Source organism: Netta rufina, assembly GCF_964035555.1.
Source record: "Netta rufina genome assembly, chromosome: 23".
In the NCBI taxonomy this organism is placed as follows: domain Eukaryota; kingdom Metazoa; phylum Chordata; class Aves; order Anseriformes; family Anatidae; genus Netta; species Netta rufina.
In genome coordinates this window covers 1,122,316-1,135,192 of record NC_140147.1, presented here as the reverse complement: position 1 = coordinate 1,135,192, position 12,877 = coordinate 1,122,316, and the positions used below count along the sequence as shown (strand labels likewise).

The 12,877-nt window shown below is 54.7% G+C and overlaps 1 protein-coding gene across 1 annotated transcript; it reads left to right on the top strand.

Moving 5' to 3' along the window:
• Positions 1-4,574: 4,574 nt before the first annotated feature.
• On the top strand, positions 4,575-12,636 carry TMEM39B (transmembrane protein 39B). Its single transcript, XM_084300462.1, has 9 exons — positions 4,575-4,628; positions 6,187-6,396; positions 8,155-8,374; positions 8,662-8,745; positions 9,399-9,553; positions 10,160-10,496; positions 11,116-11,303; positions 11,769-11,889; positions 12,265-12,636. Exons 2-9 carry the CDS (start codon positions 6,269-6,271, stop codon positions 12,499-12,501), a joined length of 1,470 nt encoding a protein of 489 aa, XP_084156588.1. The 5' UTR covers positions 4,575-4,628; positions 6,187-6,268; the 3' UTR covers positions 12,502-12,636.
• Positions 12,637-12,877: the final 241 nt, after the last annotated feature.

The following is a 12,877-nucleotide window of genomic DNA, read 5'->3' as shown; positions in this document are numbered from 1 at the left end:
ATGTAAAAATTTGAAAAAAAAAATGTTTAAAATAAACATTTAAAAAAAAAAAACAACCACATGCTTCTGCATAAATTAGCGATAACTTTAATACTGTGCCCTTTGAAAATGCACTGTAATGTAATGTGGGCAAAAAGGAATCGGCAAGCTTAAATATCAAAAGATGTAAAATGAGAACGAATATAGATAGTCCTGCTACTGCCAAAACCAAAATTCTGCTCAGTTATTTAAAAATGTAAAAAAATGATGGCCCTTTTTAGACCCCCGTATTGATACTTACTGTGACATGTTCAAAGCTCAGCTTAAGTTGCATGTTTTCCTTCCTGTGTAATTGCATGCAGGAATCTTTTTTCTTTTGCTTTGTGCTTACGTTAAGGAGGCTCACAAATGTCTTCAATTTGCAGGAGTCAAGAGTGCATCGCTGCGAATCGCTTGGGGGACGATGAGCAGGGGCAACACGAAGTGGGTGAGTTTGTCTGTTTATTTTTGCAACCCGTTGCAAGCTGCTAACATGTTCTGTGGGGGCGGCGGGGGCGGCACCATCTGAGCTGCTAAATCGGAGCCATTCCTCACAGACCCACAAATAAAATTCCTCTTGCGAAAGGCCAGTTCCATGACTGCCACTCGCGCAGGGGTCACGGTGTGGGGGAGGCTTCAGTTGTGCACCTGCTTGCAGCTCTCCCACCGAGGTCCCGCGGAGAAGGAGGTTTTAAGTGGATTTGAGGAGAGGGGGAAACGTGGCGAGGAGATGTATTTCTGGGAGCTGGCTCCCAACTGAGCTGCTGGCTTCCGTCTGAATGCTCTCAGCAGCAAGGTGGCGTTAAATTTGTTGTAACCCCGAGCTCTAGAAGCAGAGCAGCCTACGGAACAGTTCGGGAGGAATTCCTGCAGGACCCTGTAACGCGTTAAATTTACGCACTGCAGGTAGCCCAATTAGACCTTGCTAGTGCTGTCCCTTCCACGCTGCCGTGGCAGCATCTGAAACGTGATCTGGCTGCTGTTCAACAGCTTTTAGTCCAGTACAGTAGTAAAACTGCTGGGCTACTGGTCCTCCATGCCTCACCGGGATGCATCCAGCTCAAAGCCCTGCAGGGAGTGGACACCCTGAGCCCTCGGTGGGGTGAGGAACCCCCCAGCACCTTTGGGAGCTGGTGCTGGTCAGCACCCGTGGTGGCTGGGCTCCCTCTGGTGGCTGCTGTGGCCGCAGTGAGTTGCTTTCTCCAGTAAATACCTCAATAAATGCGTGCACATGCTCACAAACCGAGTGGTGCCTTGGTTGGGGAGCCAGACCCCCAGCATCACCCATGGGGGGAGTGACCTTGTGCTGCCAGGACGTGTCTCCCTCCAGCCCCAAGGCAGCAGCCCTAAGCGTTTCCTTTGGGGACAGCCGATCCGTTTCTCTCAAGATCACTGCGAGTCTGAGCTCCATAAATAAAAGAACAAAGACACAAACCTTTGTGCTGCTGAGGTCTAATGACTTCAAAGACCACCGTGAGAAGCCCTGAGCGTAGGGTATAAGGACGAAAATCTTTTTTTATATGGAAATGTAAAGCTGCCAAATGAGCTTCTCTTAAGAGTATTAGGATCAAGGAAATGGTAATATGTGGGAATGTTACAAGGGAGTGCAATTATCCTCAATTCTTGGACTTTAACTTGAAAACTGATCCATAATTTTGTTAGGGGAAATCATAACGTGTCTGAATTTCTGTGGTCTGTTTGTGCAATGCATCTTCACTCACAATGTAACTCCAACATCGATTTATATACCAATCTCTCCCGTTTCTTTCTTAATAGGCACAGCTTTTATATCAAGTGGAAAAGATTTGATAGAGATCATCTATTATGATGCAGTTTTTTACCAGTAGACGTGGATCTTGTGACACTGCCTTTGGAGTAATACAGTTTGTGTTGCATTTGTTGCACGTTTATGTGAAAAATTGAATGTTATGGAGGAATGTAAATCATAATATATTGAAAATAACTGTATGTGCTAAAAATATTTCAAAAACATGCCCTGCATCAGATATCTTCCTCCCTCTCAAAGCATTACTACATCCAGATTTTAGCCTAGAGTCTGCAAAAGCTAATTTGAGATCCCAAAATAGCCATCGGCATCGGATGTGTCTCTCAGAGATGCTCTAATTAGCCAGACATTCCGGGGGTGATGCAGGACTCACTGAAATACGTGAGGGGTAGAGATTCCTCTGAGTGCTGAAGTCTGAGTCGCCCACACAACCTCCCTCTACGCTGACATCCCCACTGGAGGGGGCATTCAGCTGGCTGTGGGCAGACAAGTGCAGGTGAGCTTTAGTCTCCTGCTTTGCCCAAAGATCTAATCCACGTCTCGTTCTTTGTAGGACGGTGGTAAAGGCCATAAACAATAAAAGTACAGTACAGTGAGATGTACCACACAGTCACATCTCCTCCGTGGAAGTGTTTCCCAGCAGTGCTGCTCTTCCCAAGGGAAGCTTGGCTCCAGAAACCTCCTCGTGCTGCAGAGCACTCCCTGCCTCATACTATGCCCGTTCCTTACCCCTGGTTTCAAGTTGATATTTAGATTCTTAAATAAAGCAAATGACGACGAGCTTTATTTTATAACTTTCTATTTTTTTAACTTAAAGCACCGTGTTTTCAGTAAGGCTGAAAACCTGCCTTGATGTGGCCCTTTGTGAAAGCCCAAATTTGGCAAGTTGGGTCCAGCTTGGATGTAGGAGCCCAGCTGGATTCCCTATTTGGCTGTTAGAGCGGATGATTCTTTTTGTATGGAATGAGTTTTTAATTTTGAATGAGAGCATCTGCCACGGACAGAGCCAAGAAAAACAATTCAAACGTGCACATCTTCCCTTCCTCACCCCACACCGCTGCTCTCCTAAGGAGCACGTGGGCAGAGGGCGATCCCTGCAGCCTGTGCCAAACCTTCTGAGCAGCCCTAAAGGAAACGGGACCAGCTGTGCCCTGGCTGCTGGGAGCTGCCGAGGAGAACAGGAGGCGCTGCTCACACAGCTCCTCTCTCGGCTGCGAGGAGCCGAGTACATATGGTGCTTCTGGGGAGCAAGGCGAGGCTGAGGGAAATCCCGCTTTAATTGATAAAGCCGTAACATCTCGAAGGAGATGTTGGATACGAGCCCCACTTGAAAGCTTTGAGGGGGAGGAATTTCTGCAGGCTAGTCGGGGCCCGTGGGGAGCTGCCATCTCAAATGTAGATATTATTCCTCTTTTCTGCTCGGGAAGCTCGGTTCTGTGAGCGCAGTGCAGAAACCTTTGCTGCTGCTGCTCAGTTGAGCCTTCCACTGCTGCCATATGTTTCAATAGAGATGTTTGCCTCCACGCTCACTCTGCTCTTATTGCAAAGCGGGATGGAGCTCGGAGGAGCTGGTGTCAGAGACAATAAAGGAGCACAGTTAAGATGCCGTTGCCTTTCCTGTGACTGGGAAGCAGGGAACGGCCAGAATTTGCTGGGAGTGCTGGTGAGCCCCAGGACCTCCTTCAGCTGCCCCAAAAGCGGCGTGAGGGCTGCGCCGCTGATTTCCAACAGAGCTGTTACTTCCCCTGGCTTTACAACCCAACGCTGCGGAAGATGTGTGCGTGGTGTTGCACACACAGACCTGTTTTTGATGTGGCGCTGATGCATCCTGCCTGCTGGCGTTACGGCTCCGAACACGGGGCTGCACCCAGGATCCGCGTGCTGTGGGGTTTGATGGCTCTGCACAGCACAGGCTCCAAACCCAGTAAGGAATAGAAGATTGGTCCTGAAAGTTCATCACCTTCAGCAGCAGCTTTGCCTCCAGCCTAGGCAGGGGTGGCTCTCCCCATTGCGTAACGCTCCATCTGCACTGAGGCATCAAACGCCCACGAGTGGAGGAATTCAATGAAAAACACAGCGAGCGGCTGGTAGAGATGGTGAAGACTGATCAAGGTGAATCACGGCGTTAAAATAACTCGCAGGGGAGAGTGGCGCGCTCGTGGCTGCTGTTCAGCAAGAAGCGTTGAGCAGGTGTTGGAAACGATTACTCATCCCTTACAATAAAGGCCTAACGCTGGCTTTTTTGCCTTTTTTTGGCTTTTTTTTGGTTTTTTTTTGGTGTCGGGCTGGAGATGCAGCGCGGGGCTCAGCCCCCGGGGTGATGCTGGGGGGGGCACGGGGCGCTCGCATCCCCCCAGCAGAGCCTTGCTGGGCTGTGCACTCTGAGAACTGGGAGGAAAAAAGGAGAAGGCAGCCACCAGCCCCCCTATACGAGCAACCAGGGCTGGGGCAGCGGCAGCTGCGGGGGGGACCCCGATGGGGGGACGGGGGGACGCGGGGACGGGGGGGGGCTCGAACCGGCGGCGGCGGGGCTCGAACCCGCGGCCCAGAGCGAGGGGGCGGGGCTGGGACGGCGAGGGGGCGTGGTTATGTACGGAGGAGGCGGGGTTATGTAAAGAGAGGGCGGGGCTACGTGTAGATGGTGCTGGGTTGTATACAGAGGGGGCGGGGTTATGTGCAGAGGGGGCGGGGTTATGTGCCGAGGGGGCGTGGCTATGTGTCGAGGGGGCGTGGCTGGCGCGGTGCCGGAGGTTTGTCCGCTGCCGGCCGCCGTCGCTCCCCGCCATATTGCGCCCGGCGCTGGCGGAGCGGCGGCCGGAGATGGGTGAGGGCGGCGGGGAGGGGGCGGGGGCGGCACCGGGCGTGGACGGGGGGGGACCGGGACGGGAGCGGCTGAACCGGGCCGGGCCGGGGCGGGGCCCTCCGTGAGGCGCAGGCGGCCCCGCCCCGCCCCGCCGCGCTGAGGGGGCGGCTCCCGGCCGAGGCCTGCAGCGGGCCCCGGGGCCGCCCCCCGGCTCCACAGGGCCCCGGGACCCCCCCGGTGTCCCCTCAGGAACCCCCCCCAGCCCCAGGCCGCGTCCTGCGGCTCCTGAGGGGCCCCCCCGGGACCCTCCGGTCCCCCCCATCCCCTGTGCCCCCCCCGGCCCCGCTCCTGTGGTGCCCCGAGACCCCCCCAGGCCCCTCCTTGTGCCCTGGGGCCCCTCAGTGCAGCCCCCCCGAGCTCCCCGAGCCTCCCCCCAGCTCCCCGAGCCTCCCCCCAGCTCCCTGAGCCCCCCCCCCCAGCTCCCCGAGCCTCCCCCCAGCTCCCCGAGCCTCCCCCCAGCTCCCTGATCCCCCCCCCTAGCTCCCTGAGGCCCCCCCAGCTCCCTGAGCCCCCCGCCACGTCCCGGGGCTTCTCCCCCTCGGTGCTCCCCCGCCGGGGGGTGCCCACCTCAGGGCACCTTTGGGTGCCCTCCTCAGGGTGTCTCTGATTTCCCCGGGTCTTTCCTCGCCGCCCCTCCCCGTCCAGGACCAGGGCACTTTGCTGGGGCTGTCTGGGCTCGGTGTGAGCCTTGCAGTTGGTTGGAGAGCGGTGCCTGAGCCTGCAGCGAGTTTTCTGGCTTCCAGTCGATTGCAAACTGGAGAAAAATAGCCAGAAAAAATAAATTACAAACGTTTGGTGTGACCTGATCTGAGTTTTGTCACGGCTCAGAGCCCGCTTCTAGCGGAATGGGATGTTCTCACCCCGTCCTCTCTTGAAGTCGTGTAGCTTAATTGTATAGCTTTAAGTTTTATGGTTTAAACAGGACCCAGGGGAGGTTTTTAAGCCCTGGGATTATTGATATTGTGGCAAGCAAGCCCTAGGAAAGCTGACTTCAGGCTAGCGTCCCGCTGAGCCCTGCACCATGCAAACATCCCCTAAAAACTCTCCAGGTGCTTTTTCCCCATCCTAAAAGGGCTCAAAAAGGAATAAGCCACTTGTGTGCCTTTAAAACAGCTGCGAGCATTTGGGGCAAAAGGGGGCCGAGGTAATACCCCCGACTTACTGAGTCCTTTGGGCAAATTGTTTAACGTCTCCGTGAGCGCCTTGCTCTGCCAGGGGAGCAGGGATCAGATTAAATTCCTTGCGAGCTGCCTTGGGCCGGGGGGAGGCAGGAAAAGCTTCCTCCTGCCCCCTCGCAGCCTGCAGGCGTCGAGTGGCAGCGCCTCAGCAAGCTGCTGCATGCCCTGGGAGCGTCAGGAGCTCTTGGGGCCGTGTCCCTGGCCGCTGGTGATGCAGGAGGAGACGGAGCCGGGCTTAGCCCTCGGTGAAAAAGGGGCCGAGCGGGGCTGAGCGGGGTCACCTTGTGCTGCAGGTGCTGGGCGAGCAGCCGAGCCTTATTTCCAAACCTTCTCTCTTCCAGTTTTAAGGACCGAAGCCGTCGCCGCGCAGTGAGGAGCCCGGAAGCCGCCCCGCAGAGCAAACCCTCCGCACCCTCTGCTGTTATGGCAGGGGGCAGGCGGGGTCCCAACCGCACGTCCTACTGCCGAAACCCCCTCTGCGAGCCCGGTGCTGCTGGCAGCTCCGGACACTCCACCAGTTCCTCCGTCACGGGCGTGCGCTCACGCACCAGGTACGGCGGGTGGCAGGGTCCTGGGGGGACAGCCAGGCGGCTGCTCCTCTCCCTGGAGGGTTTCAGCCATCCCTCACGCCCTGCTGGCCCTTTTAGGGTTTTGCTCGGGGTTTTGCTGGCTCCCACACCTGGCAGAAAGCCTTGCCCTGCGCGTCCCGTTGGGTCTGTGGGTTCCAGTTTGCCCCAGTGCTTGGTCAGACCACGACAGACTTCCGTGAGCATTCAAAAGCTTTTAGTGACCATTCAGTGGAAAGCAGAAACACGTTGTTTTTTTTTTTACCCAAAGCCTGGCGGTGGAGTTCTGGTTATTGGGTCCCTGTGCCCCCATTTTTGTCACAGGAGGTGTTTCTAGGGTAGAGTTCAGCTCGGTCAGGTGATGTGCAGGCTGCGTTTGGTTCTTCTGCAGATTCTGGCCCAACTGGTTGTTTGCATTTCTGCTTCGGAGGTGAGAGAGGTGAAACGAGAAGCCGTGCACCACCAGGAATACGAAAGCAGGCGGCACCTTGTGAACTGTCTGCGGGGCAAATGGTAGCTCCATCCCAGCCTCTCCCCGCTCGTGGCCCTGGGCCAAGAGATGTGTGGAGACAGTTATTCAAACAAGTTATTGCAAGGCTGCCGAGAGTGGAGCAATCCACCTTGTACACGCTTTGCTGTGATAGTGTGTGCAGAAATCCTTATCACGGAGTAGGGAATGCAGCACAGAGCTCCAGGGGATTTGTCTGTGTGCTGTACCATGCGACACCGGTCGCCTAAATAGCAGCCCAGGCTGGGGAACCCCAAAATGCTCCATGCCTGTAATGCCTTTGGGAGCTGCCTTGTGCAGGAAGCCCCGAGTGACAGCGTGTGTGCATTAAAAAGGCCTCGGGTCTGTGCTTAAAGCCCTCTGCCGGGGGTCCAGAACTTATCAAGCTGGGACTTGGGGGATTTCAGACACAGCTTGGGTTCCTAAAGCTGTCCCCACACTTATTTCAGGCTGTCAGCCTTTGCTTTTAAAAAGCAGGGGTTGATCCACCTGCGTCCACCCCAGCTAGAAGCCTTTCTGCCGTCGCGCTCTGAGACTGCTGTGATTTCGTTTTGGGATTTTCAGTAGGAATTTGGCACCTTGTGCTCTGTGGTTCCTTTGAAACCCACACCCAGATTCCTCTGCCTGTTGTTATTTAGAGATTGCAAATCAGGAGAGATATCTCTGCTGTATATTAATTCCCTTCCCTTTGATTAAAAGGGTTGGTGTCTGGAATTGTGTGCGTGCTCGCACAGGAACACGCTCCTCTGACTAAACTTGTTTTTCCCCCCGTCGTTGAATAGAAGCTGAAGAATGAGAAAGGGCTTGTGTTTAATTGCTTTGTATTTCATGTTCAAGCACTCTTAGAAATGTAAATAGCGACTCCAGGCCCAAATGCTCGCAATTAATTAAGAGGGCCACTGCTTGCCCCTTGAACAGCCCCGACGCAGCCACGGCTTTTGAACCTGCCTCAAAGCGAGGGGTTTAATACCAAACGAGCCGGCGCTGTCGGCTGGCCTGGGTCCAAATATTGCTTTCACTGGGAAAATTCCTGCTCGCATCTGCCTGGAGGAGGCGTTGTGGAAGTCCTGGGGGTGCTGACACGGCTGCTTGGTGGCAGCTCCTGGCCGTGAGAGCTCGCCGAGGCCCCTCGGTTGGTGTCGGAGCCTCCCAGTTGCAGAATCCAGGGGCTGGAGGGGAATCCACAGCCCATGCTTGTCTGGGAAGTGACTGCTGCTTCTGCTTTGCCCTGCTAGGAGCGGTTCAGGTACAGGCCTTTCCAGCCCACCCTTGGCAACGCAGACAGTCGTTCCCCTGCGGCACTGTAAGATCCCCGAGCTGCCTGTGGAGAGGAGCGTGCTGTTTGAGCTTCAGCTCTTCTTCTGCCATCTCGTTGCGCTGTTCGTCCACTACATCAACATCTACAAGACCGTGTGGTGGTACCCGCCCTCCCACCCTCCTTCGCACACGTCGCTGGTAAGCACCAAGGGATGGCTGCTGCCTGGTGAGGTTTACGGGCTCTCTGGGGTTGTTAGATGTGAATTTTTCCATCTCTGTTTTATTTAAACTGCACGTGACCCTGCAGGGCTGTTCGTGTGGCTTTCGTTTGGTGAATTTTGGGCACCGGCTGTCTGCTTGGCGTTCTCTTTCTGATTTTGGAAAAGAGAGCCCAAGGAGAAGGGAATACCTTGGAAGCTTCTCTGTTGAGTGTGGGTTTGTGCTGCCCGATGGAAAGCGGAATCATTTTGTTCTCGTTGCTGCAGAATTTTCATCTGATCGACTTCAACGTGCTGACGGTGACGACGATCGTCCTGGCACGCCGGCTGATCGTCGCCATTGTGAAGGAGGTAACGTCCCCAGGAGAATCTCAGCGCCGTGCTCGGGTGACACATGAAGTTCTCTGCCCCTTTTGCAGTCCCAAATTCTTTTGTCCTTTTCCAATGAACTGTGGGCTATGTCCCAGTCAGGAACCTAGGTGTGGTTTCTAATTGGAAGAAGAGAGAAACGAGCGTCTCAAATCTTTGCTCGTGACTCTCACTGTCCTCCTGTGCTTGTTTCTGAATTATTGTCTCAACTAGGCTGTAGTAATTCTGCTTTGTTCCTTGCAAAGAGCAGCGTTTGGCTCTTCTCCTGTTTTAATTTACCCAGCTCTCTAAGGAGGAAGCAGTATAGGTTGGTTTCTGCTGACTGCAGAAGCTTTCTGTGGTCAGCAGGTCCAGGGCAGTGAGCTGGTGGCCTAGGTAAGGACCAGACCTTAACAAGAAGCTGAAACCTCTCCTCGTTCTGACCTGAGGAGTGAGGCCCTGGGTTCTGGAGGCTCTGGATTCCACCCTAAAGGCATCCTCCCCTTTCTGGTGGCACTCACACGATGCCTCCCACTAGCTCTTCCCTCGTGCTTAGGGTGTTGGTTTAACAGACTGAGCGCTGCCCGCTTACAGCTTGCTCCCTGGAGGAGCAGTGAGTCGGTCTCCCCTCAGCCCTGCTCCTTCTCTCCCCGCAGGCCTCGCAGAGTGGCAAAGTCTCCCTGCCACGCTCGGTTTTCCTGGTGATCACCCGCTTCGCCGTTCTCACCGGCACGGGCTGGAGTTTGTGTCGATCAATAATTCACCTCTTCAGAACCTACTCCTTCCTTAATCTCCTGTTCCTCTGTTACCCGTAAGTATCTCTTCTGTCATTCTTGTGATTTCTGATGTTGCTCAGGTGAAAGGAAGTTTGGAAGTAAATAAGCCCTTGATTACATGGCAACAGAGCTTAACCTACCCTTTTCTTGCTGTGTCACATTTCTTCTTGGTCCCAGGGCATATTTTTCCCATTTGCACACCTTTCAGCCTTAATGTAAGCATTAATTACAGCTCCTAGATTGCTTGTGTCATCTGAAAAGGATTGTCTGTTTTTCTCATGGTATTCAAAGAACCCATTCCTTCAGCTTACTGTAGTCCTTCGGTGCCTCTGCCAGGTGGACAGGATCAAACGCTTCCCTGCTTCATGTTAACCAACAGAAGGAAGCTGGCTGAATTTCCATTCAATTAGTGAATTGCTCCCTTCCCTCTGGTAGATACAGGAGGAAGGATCCCATAAAGACATGAGACTTGTTGGTGAAGGTGGCCTGTGTTGTACTGTGATTTGAGGTCGTTTTGGTGAAGATCTTTTCTGGAGTTGATTGAGGTGGCAGGTGCCATTTGGGACAGGGATGTGGTCGTAAAGGTGTCGCACGGGGAGCTGGTAAGGACGTAACCACCTCTCTGCGCCTCGATGCTGCAGGTTTGGCATGTACATTCCCTTCCTCCAACTGAACTGTGACTTTCGGAAGACGAGCCTCTTCTCCCAGGTGGCCAACATCGGTCCCAGGGAGACCGGCGAGGTGAACTTCAGGGGCAGAGACTACCTGACTGTCCTAAAGGAAACCTGGAAGCAGCACACCCGGCAGATGTACGGCATGGAGGCCATGCCCACTCACGCCTGCTGCCTCTCCCCAGATCTCATCCGAAATGAGGTGGAATACTTGAAAATGGACTTTAACTGGCGGATGAAAGAGGTGCTGGTCAGCTCCATGCTCAGTGCCTACTACGTGGCCTTCGTGCCAGTCTGGTTTGTGAAGGTGAGCCAGAGCCCTGCGCGTGCATCGTCCCACTCCTCCCAGTATGGCACTGGCTGGGGAGGACTGGGGAGAGGTGGGCACTGGTTTAGGGTTGCTGTTTGTGAGATGTGCATCCGTCTGCTCACCTTCCCCAGGAGCTAAATGGGGGGCATTGGACCCCAGGCTGAGCAGTCCTTTGCAGGCTGGCCTTCTGTTCAACGCCAGGGCACTGACTTTAACCAGGGAGGCAGTCTGGGAGAGGATGGATTTTATTAAGTTTCTTAGGTGCTTTGTTTCGGTTCCTGGCGTGTTGTGCAGTGAGACAGGTCTGGTAATAAATCTGTCAGACCTCGGGGATGAGCCCTGCGGGACCGGTGCCCCCGCCCATCGCTGGGGGAGCATCAGAAACATTTCCCCATATTTGGTGCTCAGCAGCGATAGCGTAAATGTTTTGCCGTGGTGTGTTTGGGAACTGCACAGCAGCCTTCCCACGTGTCTGTGGGCGCCTCTTTTGGAGGCAGGCTGAATGGCTGCGTGAAAAGCCCTCGCCCTACCTGCCGGAGCGCTTTGTGTTTTGATGGCTTCGTGAGGTGGGGCTGTCCAAACACCTCGTCACATTCTTCCTGTCCTCCCCCCGCAGAACACGCAGTACTACGACAAGCGCTGGTCGTGTGAGCTCTTCCTCCTGGTTTCCATCAGCACGTCGGTGATCCTGATGCAGTACCTCCTGCCCGCGCGCTACTGCGACCTGCTCCACAAAGCTGCGGCTCACCTGGGCTGCTGGCAGAAGGTCGATCCTGCCCTCTGCTCCAACGTGCTGCAGCATCAGTAAGGAGCTCTCCCGGGGCTGGGGGTTTCTCTTTCTGTTGGTGTGAACGGAGGCTGGATGGGGGAGGCTCAGCTTTCAGCCATCTCTCTTCTTTTTGCCATAAAAAAAAAAGAGAAAGAAAGATAAAAATGAAGGCAGGGTTGTGAGCTGACACATCTGGCACCGTGCAGACACAATCTGTGCTGTCCACTTGCAAGTGCTGCAGGCAGATCTGATTTTGGCAAGGTGCCTGCTGCTGCTGGCCACAGGTAACTGCAGCTTGTCACTGCCACAGTGACGTGCCTCAGTGGCCCAAATTCTGTCCTCACGAGTGACCACAGCTCGCCACTGTGGAAAATGCCACAACCACGGCTTGGACGTTGTCCTGGCTGAAAGGGGAAGGCAGCAGAACCCCCCTCAGCCCCCAGCCCCTGTCTCCAGCTGTGCGGGTGGAAGTAAAAGCGCGCTCTGCTTGTTTTCTGCAGGTGGACAGAGGAGTGCATGTGGCCACAGGGAGTGCTGGTGAAACACAGCAAGAATGTGTACAAAGCTGTGGGTCACTACAACGTGGCCGTGCCGTCGGACGTCTCGCACTTCCGCTTCCACGTAAGGTCACGTCCCCTGCTGGGAACGGACGGGCAGCTCCTCGGCAGGGCTGCAGCCTTCGTCCTGAGCACCTCGGAGCTGCTGGAGGCACGAGCTGGCTCTCAGGGCGGGGAGCTGCCCGCTGGGTGTACCGGGGGCAGAGAACGAGCTGGATTTGGCATTTTGTGGTAGTTCCACATCTGCCTTCGGTGCTGCCAGGAGGGCGACTGCCCCGTGCAGAGCTGGCCCCTGTGCATACAGAGCCATTTTGGGTACCGGTGCCTGCAGAGGGGATCCCACAGGGCCACCCCCTGCTCCCTGCCTCACTCGTCCTGTCCCAAACGGATCTGTCGGGCTGTGCCTCCGCTCGGTGCCTCACTGTCGCCTCTCCTCCAGTTCTTTTTCAGCAAACCACTGAGAATCCTCAACATCCTGATCCTGCTGGAAGGAGCCGTCATCTTCTACCAGCTTTACTCGCTGATTTCTTCGGAGAAGTGGCATCAGACGATCTCACTGGCTCTGATCCTCTTCAGCAATTACTACGCCTTCTTCAAGCTGCTGCGTGACCGTCTGGTGCTGGGCAAAGCCTACTCCTATTCTGCCAGCAGAGACTCAGAGCAGAAGTTAAATTAAAACAATTGCACTGATGCTCAGCTTATTACAGAACAAACAAAACGAGAAACCCTCAGAGCTTTGTATTTTTGTTACCACTGCTTTTTTTTTCTTTGATAACTGATGTAATTAAAAGGAAAAAACATATTTTTTTACTCCCAACAGTTGTTTGTGCGTTTGTTGGCTGGTGGAATCCCGGGAGGGGGCCTCCTCCTGTTTGGATGCGAGAGGAGAAATTTATTAACGGGGCTGGGTTCTGGGGGGTGCGAGGGGAGCTCTGCAGGGCCCTGACCCTGCCTTTTTCTGGGACCCTGCAGAAATCCCTGCAACGCTCGCAGGCAGCAGGGTTGCGTTTTTTTCACTAAAAACGTTTTTAAGCTGCAGCCCCTTGCTGTGG